Source organism: Symphalangus syndactylus, chromosome 8, assembly GCF_028878055.3.
Source record: "Symphalangus syndactylus isolate Jambi chromosome 8, NHGRI_mSymSyn1-v2.1_pri, whole genome shotgun sequence".
Classification (NCBI taxonomy): domain Eukaryota; kingdom Metazoa; phylum Chordata; class Mammalia; order Primates; family Hylobatidae; genus Symphalangus; species Symphalangus syndactylus.
This window is the reverse complement of record NC_072430.2, coordinates 132774889-132792451: the sequence shown is the minus strand read 5'-3', so window position 1 is coordinate 132792451 and position 17563 is coordinate 132774889. Positions and strand designations below refer to the sequence as shown.

The following is a 17563-nucleotide window of genomic DNA, read 5'->3' as shown; positions in this document are numbered from 1 at the left end:
GTAATTTGCTCTCCAAATTAAACTTTGGAGAGCAGACTATAAGACAGGAAATAGATAAAGAGATGTTCCAGATAGCACCGAATTTTCAAGCCAGGGTAACTGGGAGAATTGTCCTGACATCAACTGCAAATAGGGAAGTCAGGAAGTCAGGTTTCTTTCAGGCACTGGAAGTGGAGAAGGAGGTAGTACGTATGTAGACATGAATAGTCCAAGGTGACAGCAAGAAATCCAAAAGTAATAACTAACAGGAGTGCAAAAAGCCAAGCTCTACAGAAAGGTTAAACCTGGAGCTACAGATCAGCGAGTCATCCCTCCGGGTGGTAATTAATTCCCTGAGACTCCGTGAATGATAAGGAGATAAGGAAAATGATTGATGGGAGTGGAAAGACCAACACATTGATGACCAAACTATAAGGAATACTTATATTTACGGCACCTGGGGAGGAAAACTAGCTAAAAAGAGAGACATGTCATTTCCACCTGCCCTGATAAATCCAGACAACACAGATCCACCTTTCAACGCTCTAGTCAAGGGCAAAGCCCTTTGCCATCCCTTCCCCCAGGGAGAACTGACCAGTCCATCCTTGATGATAGCTGACCTGGATTGTCATGGATCAAAGCACCAGATTTCCTTTATCACAGTCAGAGTGCTTGTTCTTTCTCTAGTAAAGTTATCCCTCTTAATATTCTCAGTGCTCACATCAGAAGAGCTCAATGAGCATTGGTTGACTGATACTGACTGAAGGAGAGGAGGCAAGCAGGAGGAGAAAAATGAGAATGGCACATCATAAATAATAAAAGAAGAGGAATTGTCAAATGTTGTGAAGATGCCAAGAAAATGTTCAATGAAACAGATATTGTCTAAATTTTCCTGCATTTCTGATACTAATAGCAACCATGTATCAATTGCATACTCTGTTGAGGCTAGCCCTTTACAAACATGTTCTCATTTGATCCTTAGAATAAACTTCTGAAATGCCTTTAATTATCTTCATGTAATAGATGTAAAAACTAAGTCCCACAGAAGTTAAACGACTTGCCCAAGCTCATTCAATAAGATGAAATGGGATTTAATTTCAGTTCTGCCTCCAAACCTCCATGACTAACCACCAGTCACTGTCTTCTCCAATTTAAATTACTTAAAAAATATTAAGACATTGCTCAGTGATGTTTGGGGCTGTGTCCAGGTTACTAAGAGTCTATTTCTCCCTCTCTGTCCAATCCATACTAAATTTCTTCAACTTGGTTCTCTATATAAAAAGAAACATAACTAATGTAGAGCAAAAGGACCTTCCTAACCTTATTTACTGAACTCATGAAATTTGAAAAGAAAATGTGCCATTATTATTTCAAATTTGTGAACACACAAAACATTCATTATTAGCTCTTCATCTAAAATAAGTAAGTCGGTAACTAAAAATAGCAGATAAATAAATGAGCCGTTGAGAGCCTGGTGAGTTTTTCTCTTTTCCTTCTCGGAAAGCAACTCTCTCAGCAGGGAGAATATATTCATAAAGCTTCGAAATTGTGGAATTCTCAAGCACATATTCTTCCTTCAAGCATTCTTCTTTTCCTAATGATTTGTCCAAGCCATGAAACTAAAAGCTTTTCGCAGGCTAAAATTGCTTTACATGTGATGCTAAGTGGTTTACTGAAGTCTGCATTTTCATTCTCTTTGCTTATTTGGCTCTCAATGCATACTATTTGAGAAAAGGAGAGGGAGGAGGAGCAAAAGGGGAAGGGAGGAGGAGACTTACATGATATTTGGTATAGAAGTGGCCTTTAGATCATTTGCTTTAATTGTTTACGAAAGGCAAAGGGAGGCCGGGAGCTAGTGGACTTAACTACACAGTTAACAAGGAGCAGGACTGGAATTCAAGCCTCCTGAACACACCTGAGCTGAGAGAGAGAGAGAGAGAGATGAGTAAATGCATAGACTGGGATTTGGTAGAACCTGAAAATGAGAAGCCATATAATTTCAGTGGAACACTGCCCTAGTGGAGGCTCTAATGTCTGGAAGCCTGACTGAAATTCTAGTTCTGCAAAAACTAGATAAAGTATTGATCCCTCTAAGCCTGGGCAAAGGAAATAGTAACTATGATGATAGCTAATGCCTATCGGGCACTTAGGATGCACCAGGCACTGTTTTAAGAACCTTATCTATGTTAGCCTTGAGAATTTACCTCACAAACCTAGAAATTTAATTCAGGTAATAGTGTAGGTTAGAGCATTAGCCCAGAGAGTTCTCAATAAATGTACTATTATTTGGTCAATAATTAAAGAATATAAATATAAATATAATGAATCATCTAAATGTTAATGAAATTTTGGGAAAATATATCTTATTTTAATTATTGATATAATCAGATGAACTAATTTTTAATGATGATAAAATTAAAATTTTAAAGTTGCATTTATGTGGCGAATGAATATTCTCACCAAACAAGAAGCTCTCGTCCAAACATTTCTTCTTATGCACGGCAAGATTTAGGTTTTATTTTCAATTCCAGTTCCTTATTCTGCTGTTTCTGTTTCTTCTAAAGCAAAGATGTGCTTTAGGAAAGATGCACAGCATCCCAGGGAAATGGAAGAGTCAAATGACAAATCTTTCTAGAATTTTTCATTGAATGAGCAGGTCTCTAAAGCACTTCACATTTTCCTCACTTCTAGGATAGGACAGAGCAAGATCTTTGTATATTTTTAGTTATTTATTTTTAAAATAGATTCAAAAAAATTAGTATCTTTAAAATACCTGCTGACGACTCGGCAGATTAATCTGTCTGTGCACGTTTCTCTGTTAGAGAAGTTAAGTGCAGGTGAAATCCCACAGGTAGCCAGCTCTTCTCCCAGCTAGCCTCATCTTCAGACAGCCCCTTTCATAGCTCTGGAATCTTCGCAGTGGGAGGTTTCAGACTGATGACTTTTGGCAAGTCCCCCTCTGCCTGTCTGTGTTTCACCAGGAAAACGTATCCACCCAGCACACCAGTTTTCTGAAAGCACCAAGTGAATTGTGTTTTGAACTCTGTCACCTTCCTAAGTCTGATACCGATAAGTGACAGTTGCTTTTCTCTGTTGAAATATTTTGTTGTAACCATGGTATTACGTGTCCTAAATATCTCAGAATGTAGACAAGGTACAGGATATAATTTTGAGTAGTGAGCTCTAGAATGACTACGAAGTGATTCTTAGTCAGAATATTTGTTAAACTGCATTGTAAGACATTATTAACTAGTATATTCATTTGATGACTGTATTTTGCACTTGATCTTAGCCAAAAGGCTGAGAAGCGATGATGCCTGTATTTTAAATCTTTAATGTTCTTATGACGCAGAGTTAACGAGTGTTTTGTTTTATTGATGGGTGTTCTAAAATCTAGGGATCACAGAAAGGCAAGGAGCAGAAGCATGATAACATCAGTTGGCTTAAAGATAACTCAAGTGGGTGTAAAATCATACTTTCCTTTGAGAAATTAAAATACTGATAATACTTGCCAAGTAGATTAATTACATTATATAATTTACATCACAAAAAGTTTCCTCTCTTTCAAGAAAATTGTCACCTCAGAATTTCATTAATGGAAAACTAACTAAAGTAGAAGTCCATAAGAAAATGTAGTTTTATTTACAAAAAAAATAGATGCAGATAAGTTTTTGGAAACCTACCCCGAATCATACCCATTTGTATGGGTATATAAGACAGCCCTTTTCAGTAATTTCACATCCAAAGTCAGGCGCTGAACAACTTGGGGCAGAAATTCAAATCTTTCTGGGACTCAAGGTCTTCATTTTCAACCTGAAAATTTCTGTAAAGATTCGTATCTTTAAAATAATTCCTACCATATAGCGTTGCAAAAAAGATTAAACGAAAAAGTGAAAAAATATATATATAGGAAAATTTTAGCACAACTTCAACATATTCTAAGCATGCAAAAATAGTAGCTGTAACTATTAATACTACAAAATGCATAACTAAAATTACACCTCAAACCAGAATATTTGCTAAAGAAAATTTGCCATCACACATCTGAAATATTTTCAGTCCTGTCATTTCAGACAGAAGGCATCCAATGTTCTATTCTCCTTTTCAGCCACCTTCAAATAGTAACAGTAAAACCCAAGTTCTGAGAGAATAGCTTACCGTTTCCATGGCACAGTGTTTCCCATATATCATCTCACTGAATATCCTCAGTGATCCCACCAGATGAGTAGTATCCACATTCACAGCTGTGGAAACTGAAACTCAGGGTTTAAGTCATCTGTCTGAGGTCACCCTGCTACTAATGACCAAGTTAGGATTTCAACCCAGTTAGACCACTAATGTTGCTGCTCTTAAACTCTATTCTATGCTGGAAATAAAAGGGAAAGGCATGTGAACGGCATAAAGTGAATGTGGATTTAGAGTCTTTTTCTGCTTTAAATAAAGTTCATCTAGGTCAATGGTTTTCAATTTTTTTTAACTCAAAATTCTTTTGCACTATAAGAAAAATATTAGGGACCTCAAGAAACTCTTGTTTATATAGATTTTACTTATTGCTAATTTCCAAATTACAAATTAAAGCTAAGAAAATTTTTTATTTATTTTATTTTCAAATAATAAAACAGAATTTAAATTAAATAAGAATTTATTATTTGACAAAATAATTTTAAAATAATAATAAACTCATTATCCTATATAACATATTTTTAAGAAAAATATTTGTTTTCCAAAACAAAACAAAACCCTTTAGCGAGAAGAGTGATTTCAATTCATATGTCTGCAAATCTCCTTAATGTCTGACTTGATATAAGACAGCTGAGCTGTCCTAGCTGCCTCTGCATTCAGTCTGTTGTGCTGTCACACATCATGTAACCTCTGGAAAACTCCATGGAATATACATGAGACAACAAGAGCAAAAAGAACAAATAACATCTTAGTATTATTATCAAAGTAGTCTGATTGCTGCTCTCTCTGAAAGATTTCAGGAACCCTGAGAGGTCCTAGCCCACGCTTTAAGAACCAGTTTAGGTAAAATATTTAAGAGAACTGAGAAGTTCCCTAGCCAACGTCAGTCTGCAGTAATAGTCCAGGTTTATCATTCAATTACTTGCTCATCCACAAAGGGTCTCTTTGTACTGTTCTGGGAAAGAATGATGAAAATTTATTAATGAAAATTTATCATTAATATAATAAATGGTATTATTTTGATATATGATTATATTTTATATTCTTATAAATGATAACATTTATCATTAATAAATTTTCATTATTTTTAGATGAGTAACATTACTCATCTAAAATGTGTCAGAATTAGATATAGTTAACTGTATTCAGAGGCCAAAAGTAATGTATTTCTATCTTTACAGAAAAAGGGAACACAATCTTTTGTCATACAAATGAAATGTAATTGAAGTACCATCCTATTTTAGTGGCATTAACCAAACTGATTAAATCTGTTATGTTGTTTAAGTGAAAGTAGTAGTCAAGTATTAGCAGACATATACCCTAATAAAATAGAGGGTACCAGAAAATCACTGGTAATCTTTAAAAAGATGAAGAAAATGTTATACAATATTTGGCTTTTTTTTTTTTTTTTTGAGACAGAGTTTCACTCTTGTTGCCCAAGCTGGAGTGCAATGGTGTGATCTTAGCTCACTGCAACCTCTGCTTCCTGGGTTCAAGTGATTCTCCTGCCTCAGCCTCCCGAGTAGCTGGGATTACAGGGGCGCGCCACCATGCCTAGCTAACTTTCTGTATGTTTAGTAGAAACGAGGTCTCACCGTGTTAGCCAGGCTGGTCTCGAACTCCTGACCTCAGGTGATCCACCCACTCAGCCTCCCAAAGTGCTGAGATTACAGGTGTGAGACAATATTTGGATAATTTAAAGACATTAGCAGTTATTGATAATATTTTATCTTCAAAATATCTCAGCTCCAAAATATGCTTGTTCTTCCTTGCTTTAAGAATCCAAGCCCAAAATAAGATATTTGTAAGTCATATTTGGTTTTGTTAATTCATGTATTCCAATTATTTTTGCCATACCATGCTATTTCTAAATGGCAAATGGTATTTAATGCAATTTGTTTCTAAGTTATTTCTAACAACTTTTAAACTTAACATAGTACCTTAGGTGTTCTAGAAAAATTGTACACTAGTTCAAAGCTATGTTAGCAGAACAAAAGAAGTGAAGAATCGATATCCCATCAAAGGAAAAACCCCACATTTTGTTAATTGAAAATATTTATGGAGTGTGAAAGAACACTAGCACTAAATGAAGTTTGATCCCCATTGCCCACAGAGCCATACCCCCCAAACAATCATTTGATTGCAAATTATGCAAAAGCTACACAATTGACATTTCTGGGTATTGGATTTGATGAGAGAACATCCGTGTTAACATTAATGTATTTCTCTCAAGCTAATTCTAGGCTGGATATTTTATACATTTTAGAGGTGCTATCATCCTGCAAGTTTTTTTCTAACACGCAGAAGCTCTGAGGAAAAGAAAACACCTACAGGTTTTTTTTTATAAGAAAAAAAAAAAGCTGCTGTTTAGATAGAAAGCATTGCTGAATAAGAACTGAGTTTTTCTGGGTTCCCCCAGGTTCTTCGCAGCAATAGCCTGCTGGAGTCAACAGACTACTGGTTGCAGAATCAGAGGATGCCCTGCCAAATTGGTTTTGTAGAAGACAAGTCTGAAAACTGTGCTTCTGTAAGTACACAGAATTCTTGGGATGTTGTCTGATAAAGCAGGGAAACGGGCACATATACCCATGTTTAGGACCAAAAGTTTCATAATTCATTAAATACCAAGTTAAAAAATTCCTTTGAAAATACATAGCTGGTTTATATGGACTGTTAACAAAATAGCATGCAGAGCTAATGTTTCTATCCCCATTTTGCTCATTTTAACAGGTAAGTTATCTAATAGAAAAAATGTTTATATTTTCAAAAATGACTGGGAAAAAGATTCAGAAATAGAATTGTGTGATGAGAAGTAAAAAGCCATTCAACAACTCTCTTGTATTCTTTTCAGTATATTTTATATCACCTGCTAGTAGATATATTCTAATATGAAAAGTGTCTACAAATGTTCATCATTCTTATATGTTACAGTCATTATTTGAAAACCTTGAAAAAAACTTTCCAACCTAAAAAAAAAAACAGGCATGCATTTTAATATATTGAAGCTGAGCTTTACATACAAAACTTTCTTTTCCAAGGAAAAGATATTCTTCCAGATAAACAATATAATTCTTTTAGCTTGGAATGTGATTAGATATTATGGTAGAATATGTTCCTTCCTATATGTTAGAAAAAACTATATGTTTCATTTTGATTGAAATCACCTAGCTCTAATGGGGTCATGATTACAGAGATTGGGGGAGACTGTTTCCAAAGAGGAGAAAAGTGTAATGTAATTCGCATGACTAAATTGAGAGCATCAGCTCTGAGCTATTCCTGGAGGTAAGTTGCATGCCAGCATTTCTGTTAAAAGAAACAAAAAAGGAAGCTGAATATGGGATAGGGAGGCTTTTTATATATAATGAGCAGAACTAAAGAACCAGAACTGGCAGACAGAGGATGTTACATTTCACACTGCACAAGAAATGCAGTCCATTCAATAGACTTAAGTCAATCCCTTTGTTTAGGCAAAGGTTTATGATTCTGCTACTTTTAGTACTTTTGATCCCTTATCCAGAAAATTAGTTGCTGGCTAGGATTCTTTGGGGAAAACACAAAGAATTAAGTGGCCAAAATTTAAGTGATATCTTCTTTGCAAATTCAGTTCTGAGATGAGTTGGAAAATCTAGGCATTTGTGGATACAGATCTCTAGTTACACAGCTATAAATTGTAAAATGGAGAAGAAAAGCTATCGGCAGACACACTTTGGTCAAAGTTGTCATTTGAACAGCTCCTAATAAAAAGTCTCTCAGGAGAACTCACTAAAGTTGAGGCACTAAAAATTGTGTAGTGAAGGGCAAAGAGTATACGTTGGGGGTCTGGATTTCAGAGCTACAATTAGAATGCTAACTTTAAATTTGTAGTCCCTTTATAGTGTCAGATGGTATCAGTGTGGTTCAGCTAGTTGATCCCGCCTTTATGATTCTCCTTATTCCTTCCAAAATGGGAAAAACCTATACACAAGTAAGAGGCATATTGGAAGATTCATTTGCTCCCAATAGTTTGTAATAATTGAAACTTCCACAAAAATGAAAAATTGAATTAAAAAAAGTTGAACTCATAAAAGTAGAGAGTAGAATGGTGGTTACCAGGGGCTGAGATAATGGATTCAGGGAAGGTTGAGAAGATGTTAGTCAAAGAATATAAAATTTAATTTAGATGGAAGGGATAAGTTTAAGAGGTCTATGGTAGAACGTGGTGACTGTAACTAGTAGCAATATGTTGTATTCTTGAAAAATGCCAAAAGAATGGATTTTAAGTGTTCTCAGCCAAAAAAAATGATAATTATGTGAGTTAATGCATATGTTCATTAGTTCAATTTAGCCATTCCAGAATGTATACACTGTATATTTCAAAATAGCTTGTTGTACACAATAAGCATATTCAATTTTATTTGTCAATTTAAAACTTAAAACATTTTTAAAAAGCATCCAGGACTCTAAACCTAAAGGGAATTTCAGGGTCCCTATGAAAAACTAACCCTAATCTCTCAAAAGTGTCCTGTAGTTGCTTTTCTTAATTTCCAAATCCCCTGTCTTTCTGGCTTGGCACATATTTCTAGGATGGGTAGAAGAAACTTCGATGTCCAGAGTTGCACATTCCTGAGGGAAATTATTACCTACAGAAGAAACAGAAGTAAACCACAGAGGTGATGGACTAGGACAAGGAATTCATGAGCAAAATAGCTACACAGAAGCAGTGACCAAAATCGTCAAGGAATAAGGACTTAATTCCTTTTCAAAACCAGTTCTCCACATCAGCATGCAAATGAGAGTATAATTTAAACAGGGAAAATAGACTATATTTTAAAATAATATTCTCATTAAAGTTTAATTTTAAGAATAGTTTTATAAAATCATCCCAAACTTAAATGTCTTTACATATAATCACAAGAGAATCTGAGGAACCTGTAGCAATTCAGTTACTATTGCTTTGTAAGCTGTTCATAACTCTGGGGGGATCCAACTCCAGGTTATTCTTGCTTCTTTAACTTATTTCATCCTGACCAAAATTAGTAGCCAACGTTTTCATATCCAGTTGTGATTGGTTTGGTATTCACTGTAATGAAATTCTAGTGTTTAGATGTGTGGTTTCTTTGATCTCAGTATGTCAGAGGTAGCAAAGTTTCTTGAATTCAAGATGTCCACATCATATTTTTATTGAGGGACAGTCTCAGACTTGGAAAATATTCAGTGTTGTGTACATATTTCAGTACCCCTGTTTGTTCTCAAGCATCAAATGATGAGTTATAGTCATTTCTTCAGTGGGAAACTGCACTCATTTCACAGTTAATATAAGAAGTCTTAGTGAAGAGCAGTTTGGAGCAGCTAGAAATATGATAGGCATGCGGAACAGGAACCACTATCCAGGAAGTCTGGCTCAGAAGCCCCCCAAAGACATCTTCAATAGTTTTTCAAAAGCTATGTGTATTAGTCTGTTTACATGCTGCTGATAAAGAAATACCTAAGACTTGGTAATTTATAAAGAAAAAGAGGTTTAATGAACTCACAGTTCCACGTGGCTGGGGAGGCCTCACAATCATGGTGGAAGGCAAAAGGTACAACTCGTATGGTGGCAGGCAAGACAAAATGAGAACCAGGCAAAAGGGGAAATCCCTTATAAATACATCAGATCTCATGAGACTTAGTCACCACCACCGGAACAGTATGGGGAAATCCACCCCCATGATTCAATTATCTCCCATTGGGTCCCTCTCACAACACATGGGAATTACGGGAGCTACAATTCAAGATAAGATTTGGGTGGGGACACAGCCAAACCATAAAAACTGTGCTTATGTGTTTCTAATTAAAGTCTCCTATCAAACAATATAATTTTATTTCTTTTTCTAATTTGCTATTCTGAAAAAATATACTCATATACTAAGCTTCATGGCATTTTTTAAACTTCATTATTTAAAAGAAAGGAAATGAGGGGTAAGATAATGGAATTGGAAGCCGATCTCCAAAACCCAACAGCTGAGACATTATCTTCATAGAGGTCCTTTACATAAGTGGTAGGAATTGAACTTGTCAGTACTCTTGACTTTTTTTTTTGATTAAAAGTTAAGTTAGGCCAGACATTGTGGCTCACGCCAATAATCACAGCACTTTGGGAGACTAAGGCAGGAGAATTTCTTAAGGTCAGGAGTTCAAGATCAGCCTGGGCAACATAGTGAGATGTTGTAGTCCTAGCTACTCAGGAGGCTGAGGCAGAAGGATTGCTTGAGCTCAGGAGTTCAAGGCTGTAGTTAGCTATGATCCCACAACTGCACTCCAGTCTGGGTAACAGAGTGTGACCCTGTTTCAAAAAAAAAAAAAGAAAAAAGAAAAGAAAGAAAGCAAAATTTAGTTCTTTAAAAATCTTCCACTGCTTTTTCATGTTTACTAGAATTTAATTTTTGACTTTTCAGAAAACATCTTTTGGTTTAATACTTCATTAACATTACCTTGACCATTCACATTATTTCTATTCAGAGTTACTGTCAGGCTGTTTTCGTATTGGTTATTTGAAGACTACCAGCTATCATCCTCCAAACAAATTATATCTTTTTTCTAGCATGCATTTTAATTGATGAATCACAGTATTTAAAAATGTGTTATATCTGCCTTAAATTTGTAAACAAGCAAATAAAGCTCTCAAGCAGCCTTCAACATTCCTCACGTGATATTGCCAAACTGAGATGTTTTAGAGCTGCTCTGTGAGTCTTCTGTGCTAATGCAATCCAGTAGAAACAATGACAAATGACATCTCATATAATTCGTGTTTTATATTATTTCTCCAAATATACCTAAGCCCTATTTGACAAACACCACAGTTGATAAGTTGTTCTATGGAAGAATCTAGACTCACGTGATCAAAGAAATATTACTATATATTATAATTTGAATAGTTATATATTATATAATAATATAAAATGATATATTATATAATAATATAATGATATATTATATAATAATATAATATAATGATATATTATGTATAATATATAAAATAATGATATATTATATAATATATAATATGATATATAATATATCATATAATATAATGATATAACATATAATATATAGTCATTATATAATATATAATATAATAATTATAGAACTGTGAAAGGACATTTTAAATTATCTAGTGCAGATAGTTACCAAGTTTTGAAGAAGGCTTTAGTGTTTTTTTCTTTAAAAATCAAGTTTCAAAATTATTACTTCTTTAATTTTAGACTTACTGAAAAATTGCAATGAGTGCAGAGGATCCCCAGACTCCTCAAATTTTAACAATTTTCCACGTTTGCTTTATCCTTTTCTCTGCATGTACATGTGTTTCTGTGAAAATGTACATATATAATTTTTTTAATGGAAACACCAGAGAATGGATTGCAGACATGATGCCCCTTAATTTCTACACATTTCAGTGTGGAATGTAAATACATAAAACCAGGATTGAACCGAGACCTGCAGGAATCTTAGTTCAGTACGTATTGTACAGTGGGTACTGAATTAATTCTTTAAATACTTATTTAACAGTTTTTAAGAAGGAGCTAAATGTTGTCTTAGAAAAGTAAGAACCTAGCAAATGCTAATGGCAGAAGTCATCCAGCCTCTGAGCAAAATAAAGGTCCTATATTCAGCTGGACCCACTCACTTTAGGAATCAGTTTACGCATCAAGAGCTACCTGAGCAAGCAGCAGGCTGTGGAGGGCAGAGTGGGAGGCAGCTCCCAGCTGCCACCATGGAGGGCTTATTCCTGCCAACTTCAGCCGGTACCACGCTCTGAGAGAGACCCTTGGATAAGTTCTGTTTCTTCCATTTTAACGTATTTTCAAGAATTTTCGTGCCCATCCCCCTTAGGTGGGTGCAGAAGGGACCTACTTGGGAGGCTTGCTGCTTAATCCAGCTCTAGAGGAAACAAATAAAGCAAGGCAGCTGAGTGAGGCAGAGCGGGAAACCCCAAGCCTATCTGTGTGGCTTCCCCTTTGCAGCAGTTCCTGAGGCACCTCAGCAAATCCAGCAGGCCCAGAGGAAACTTTCTGACTTTCAGTCAAATGAAATTTCTACTAAACTTTATCAAGCCTCTTGAAGACAATGAATTAGGTTTCTCTCGGGGGTTGGGGGAAAAGCATGACACAGAACATCGGTGGAGAAAAGAGTCACTCATCATGGCGGCCAGATGACTCAACATCCGTGAAGGTTGTGCGGAAGAAACAGAAACCAAGAAAAGTGAAACATGAAACTGAAGAGTGGGGCCTGGCTCACACCTGTACTCACAGCACTTTGGGAGGCCGAGGCGGAAGGATCGCCTGAGCCCAGGAGTTTGAGGCCAGCCTGGGCAAAAGAAATGAGTCCCCCATCTCTATAAAATATTTTAAAAATTAGTTAGATGTGGTGGCAAGCACCTGTAGTCCCAGCTATTTGGGAGGTTGGAGTGGGAGATCACTGGAGCCCAGGAGTTCGAGGCAGCAGTGAGCTATGATCACACCATTGCACTCCAGCCTGGGTGACAGAGTGAGACCCTGTTTCAAAACAAACAAACAAACAAAAAATTGAGGAACTTTTAGTAAACAACTTGAAGGCTAAACTTGAAGTGGATTGCCAAACAATGCAGCGTTGATTTAGAGTATATTCGGTAAATACTGTATGGAGTGCAGGCTTTAGACTTACTCCATACATTTATCAACATCTTGGATCCTGAAACTATTAAAGAAAAAGTTTTTACAAATTTATTTTTATTTAAAATTGACTCCAAATTAGATCTTATGGTTGTAGGTAGAATTCTACATAGTAAAAATTAAGATCATTGACTTTGTTTTACTTGCTCAAAGAATTACAATATATATCTAAGTATTAGGTAAGTAGAGTGAGACTCCCAATAATTAATAGGATGAAAGTAATTTATAGTGAAATATAGGTGATTGTCTATATGACTATTTAAGTATCATGCAGCTGCAGAAGCCAATTTTAAAATGTCTATTCTTCAGTAAATAACATAAACATAATTTAAAAACCAAATGACAATTGTGTTTAAAATAAAGGTAAGCAATGTATTTGACAAACTCAAGTATTAATCTCAATACATAATGAGTTTCTGTACTACAATATGAAAAAAATGAAAATTCCAGCAACAAAGTTTGCAAAAGCCATATAGAAAGATACAATTGTTAGCATACACATGAGAAAAATAAGCTTCTCTGGTAATCAAAGAGATGCGACTATAACTATTATACCATTTATTTTGAGTAAATTGCTCAAGAGTTTTGAAATTATTACACCCAATTTAATGTAAGCACAGTACAGAGGACACTCAGCAACTGACAGGGGGAGTATAAATTGATAAAGTTGTATAATCTTCCTGGAGGATAATTTTGTAATATGTTTCACAGAAAGCATTTTAAATGTATGACTAGTGATCCACTTCTAGAGACATATTTTAAAGAAATGACCAGAGTTGCATGCAGACTGGTATAAAATATGGTTGTGGTACAAAATGGTATGTCTAAGCAAACAGAATTGTTCAATTTAGAACCTGGGACTGGAGTCAGACCACTGGTTTGAACCCCATAGGCTCCCCTTTCCAGCTATGTAATATTGAGTGAGTTTAGTCTTTCTCTGCCTCAGGTTCCTTGTCAGCAAAATAGAGATAATAATTGTATTTACCTCATAGATTCAAGGATTAAGTGTGTTATCACTGGTAAAATGCTAGAACAGTGCCTACACACAGTGAGCATCAGATAAGTACTCAATATACTTAACAGCAGGTGATGGCAAGACTTAAGAGAGAATTTACATGCCCAGCAGTATAGGAATGGTGAAATAAACTTTGGACATCCACATCATGAAGACTCGTGCATCCTTCATAAAGTAGATTTGCAAGAAATATTTAAACCCATGGAAATTAAGGCCAATAATGTAACTGTATATAAAATGTAGGCTACAAAATTGTACATGTATGTTAAACAGCATATGTTAATGAATTGCTTGAAGAAAAGAGAGAAATCAGGAATAACTACAATGATTATGGCTTGAGTTCCTAGGTGTATGGATGCTTCTAGTGTATGGAAGGGGAAGACTAAGGAGGGGGAGAATGGGCTGGAGGTAGGAAGTGGGGATGATGCTGGATGTCCTTTAGTCATTGAAATGGAGAAGTCAAGAAAATAGTTGAGTGTTAAGTTGGAGTTATTGGCAATATCGGGACAAGAGATAGACATTTGAGGGTCTTCAGAGTGACCAGCAGAAAGTAAAGATCAGCCAACCAGGGAGAGTGTGTAGATAGAGAAAGCGGCTTGGGCTGAGCTCTGGGCCACTCTTATAAAAAGTGCTTGGCCATTCTCTCAGAGGTACAATGAAGAGCTGGTGCCAAAATCCTGCTGAAACTACTCCAAAAAATAAAGGAATAGGGACTCCTTCCTAACTCTTTCTATGTAGCCAGCATCACTGTGATACCAAAATCTGGCAAACACACAACGACAACAACAAACTGCATGCCAATATCGCTGATAAACATAGATGCAAAAAAACCCCAACAAAATATTAGCAAACTGAATCCAACAGCACACCAAAAAGTTGATTCACTACTATCAAGTAGGCTTTAATTTTAAGATGCAGAGCTGGTTGAACATATATGAATCAATTAATGTGATTCACCACATAAACAGAATTAAAAAGAAAACCATACTATCATCTCAATAGATGCAGAAAAAGCTTTGCATAAAATACAACATCCATTCCTGATAAAAGCCCTCAACAAACTAGGCATCAAAGGAACATACCTCAAAATAATAAAAGCCATCTCTGACAAACCCACAGTCAACATTATACTAAAAGAACAAAACCTGGAAGCGTTCCCCTTAAGAACTAGAACAAGACAAACAAGACAGGATGTCCAATCTCACCACTCCCATTCAACATGGTACTGGATGTCCTAGCCAAAGCAATCAGGCAATAGAAAGAAATAAAAGGCATCCAGATAGTAAAAAAAGAAGTCAAACTATTTTTCTTCACTGATGACATGATTCTATACCTAGAAAATTCTAAAGACTCCACAAAAAGGCTCCTAGAGCTGATAAACAACTTTAATAAAGTTTCAGGATACAAAATCAATGTATAAAAATCAGTAGCATTTCTATACACCAATAACACTCAAGATGAGAGCCAAATAACACAACACACACACACAAACACACACACATCTTAGGATTACGTCTAACCAAGGAGGTGCAAGATCTCTACAAAGTGAACTACATAATACTGCTGAAATAAATTATAGATGACATAAACAAATGGGAAAATCATCCTATGCTCATGGATTAGAAGAATCAATATCATTAAAATGGACGTACTGCCCAAAGCAGTCTATAGATTCAGTGTTACTCTTATCAAATTATCAATGTCATTTTTCACAAAATTAGAAAAAAACTATTATAAAATTCATATGGAACCAAAAAAGAGCCTGAATAGCCAAAGCAATTCTAAGCAAAAATAACAAAGCTAGAGGCATCATATTACCCACTCCAAACTATACTACAAGGCCACAGTAGTCAAAACGGGATGGTACTGGTACAAAAACAGACACATAGACCAATGGAACACAATAGAGAACCCAGAAATAAAGTTCATATCTACCACCATCTGGTCTTCAACAAAAACAACAAGCAACGAGGAAAGGAATTCCTGTTCAATAAATGATGCAGGGTAACTGACTAGCCACGTGCAGAAGAAAGAAACTAGACCCCTACATTTTACCATATATACAAATTAACTCAAGATGGATTCAATACTTAAGTGTATGACCTAAAAATATAAACATCCTAGAAGAAAACCTAGGAAATATCATTCTGGACATCATCCTTGGCAAAGAATGTTTGTCTAAGCCCCCAAAAGCAATTGCAACAAAAACAAAAATTGACAAGTGGGACCTGATTAAACTAAAGAGCTTCTGCACAGAAAAAGAGACTATAAAAAAAGTAAACAGACAACCTACAGAATGGGAGAGAATATTCACAAACAATACATCCAACAAAGATCTAATATTCAGAATCTATAAGGAACTTAAAGAAATCAAAAGGCAAAAAACAAATAACCACATTAAAAAATAAACAAGCAAAAAACCACCCCATTAAAAAATCAACAAGCAAAAAACAACCCCATTAAAAAATGGGCAAAGGCCATGAACAGACATTTCTTTTTTTTTTTTTTAATTGTACTTTAAGGTTTAGGGTACATGTGCACAACATGCAGGCTAGTTACATAAGTATACGTGTGCCATGGTGGTGTGCTGCACCCATTAACTCATCATTTAACATTAGGTATATCTCCTAATGCTATCCCTCCCCACTTCCCCCACCCCACAACAGGCCCCAGTGTGTGGTGTTCCCCTTCCTGTGTCCATGTGTTCTCATTGTTCAATTCCCACCTATGAGTGAGAACATGCAGTGTTTGGTTTTATGTCCTTGCGATAGTTTGCTGAGAATGATGGTTTCCAGCTTCATCCATGTCCCTACAAAGGACATGAACTCATCATTTTTTATGGCTGCATAATATTCCATGGTGTATATGTGCCACATTTTCTTAATCCAGTCTATCATTGTTGGACATTTGGGTTGGTTCCAAGTCTTTGCTATTGTGAATAGTGCCACAATAAACATATGTCTGCATGTGAAACAGAAACTTCCTAAAAGAAGACATACATGTGGCCAACAAATATATGAAGAAATGCTCAACATCAGTAATTATCAGAGAAACGCTAATCAAGATCACAATAAGATACCATCTCACACTAGTCAGAATGGCTATTTGTTAAGATTAAAAAAATAACATATGTTGGCAACGTTGCAGATAAAAGGGAAAACTTATACACTGCTGGTGGGAATGTAAATTAGTTCCGCCACTGTGGAAAGCAGTTTAGAGATTTCTCAAATAAATTAAAGCAGAACTGCTATTTAATCCAGCAATCCCATTACTGGGTATATATCCAAAGGAATATAGATCATTCTATCAAAAAGACACATGTACTCGTCTCTCTTCATCACAGCACTATTCACAATATCAAAGATCTGGAATCAACCCAGATTCCTATCAATGGTGGACTGGGTAAAGAAAATGTGGTGTATATACACCATGGAATACTACACAGCTATAAAAGGAATAAAATCATGTTCTTTGCAGATACAGATATAGCTGGAGGCCTTTGTCCTCAGCTAGCTACCACATGTTCTCACTTAGAAGTGGGAGCTAAACATTGGGTACACATGGACATAAAGATGGGAACAACAGACACTGGAGACTGCTAGAGATGGAGAGTGGGAAGCGGCAAGAGTTGGAAAACTACTTATCAGGTACTATGCTCAATAGTACCCAGGGGTCATGGGATTATTCTCACACCAAATCTCAATGAAACAGAATTTACCCA

The 17563-nt window shown here is 35.7% G+C and overlaps 1 protein-coding gene across 5 annotated transcripts in view; it reads left to right on the top strand.

Annotated features, from left to right (window-relative positions):
* The window catches only part of SPHKAP (SPHK1 interactor, AKAP domain containing), a 195162-nt gene that overhangs the window by 67698 nt on the left and 109901 nt on the right, over positions 1-17563 (top strand). For all 5 annotated transcript variants that reach the window (XM_055290859.2, XM_055290860.2, XM_055290864.2 and 2 more), the window contains one exon: positions 6581-6688. In XM_055290859.2, the coding sequence (XP_055146834.1) occupies positions 6581-6688 (108 nt within the window). The remainder of the gene's footprint in view (positions 1-6580; positions 6689-17563) is intronic.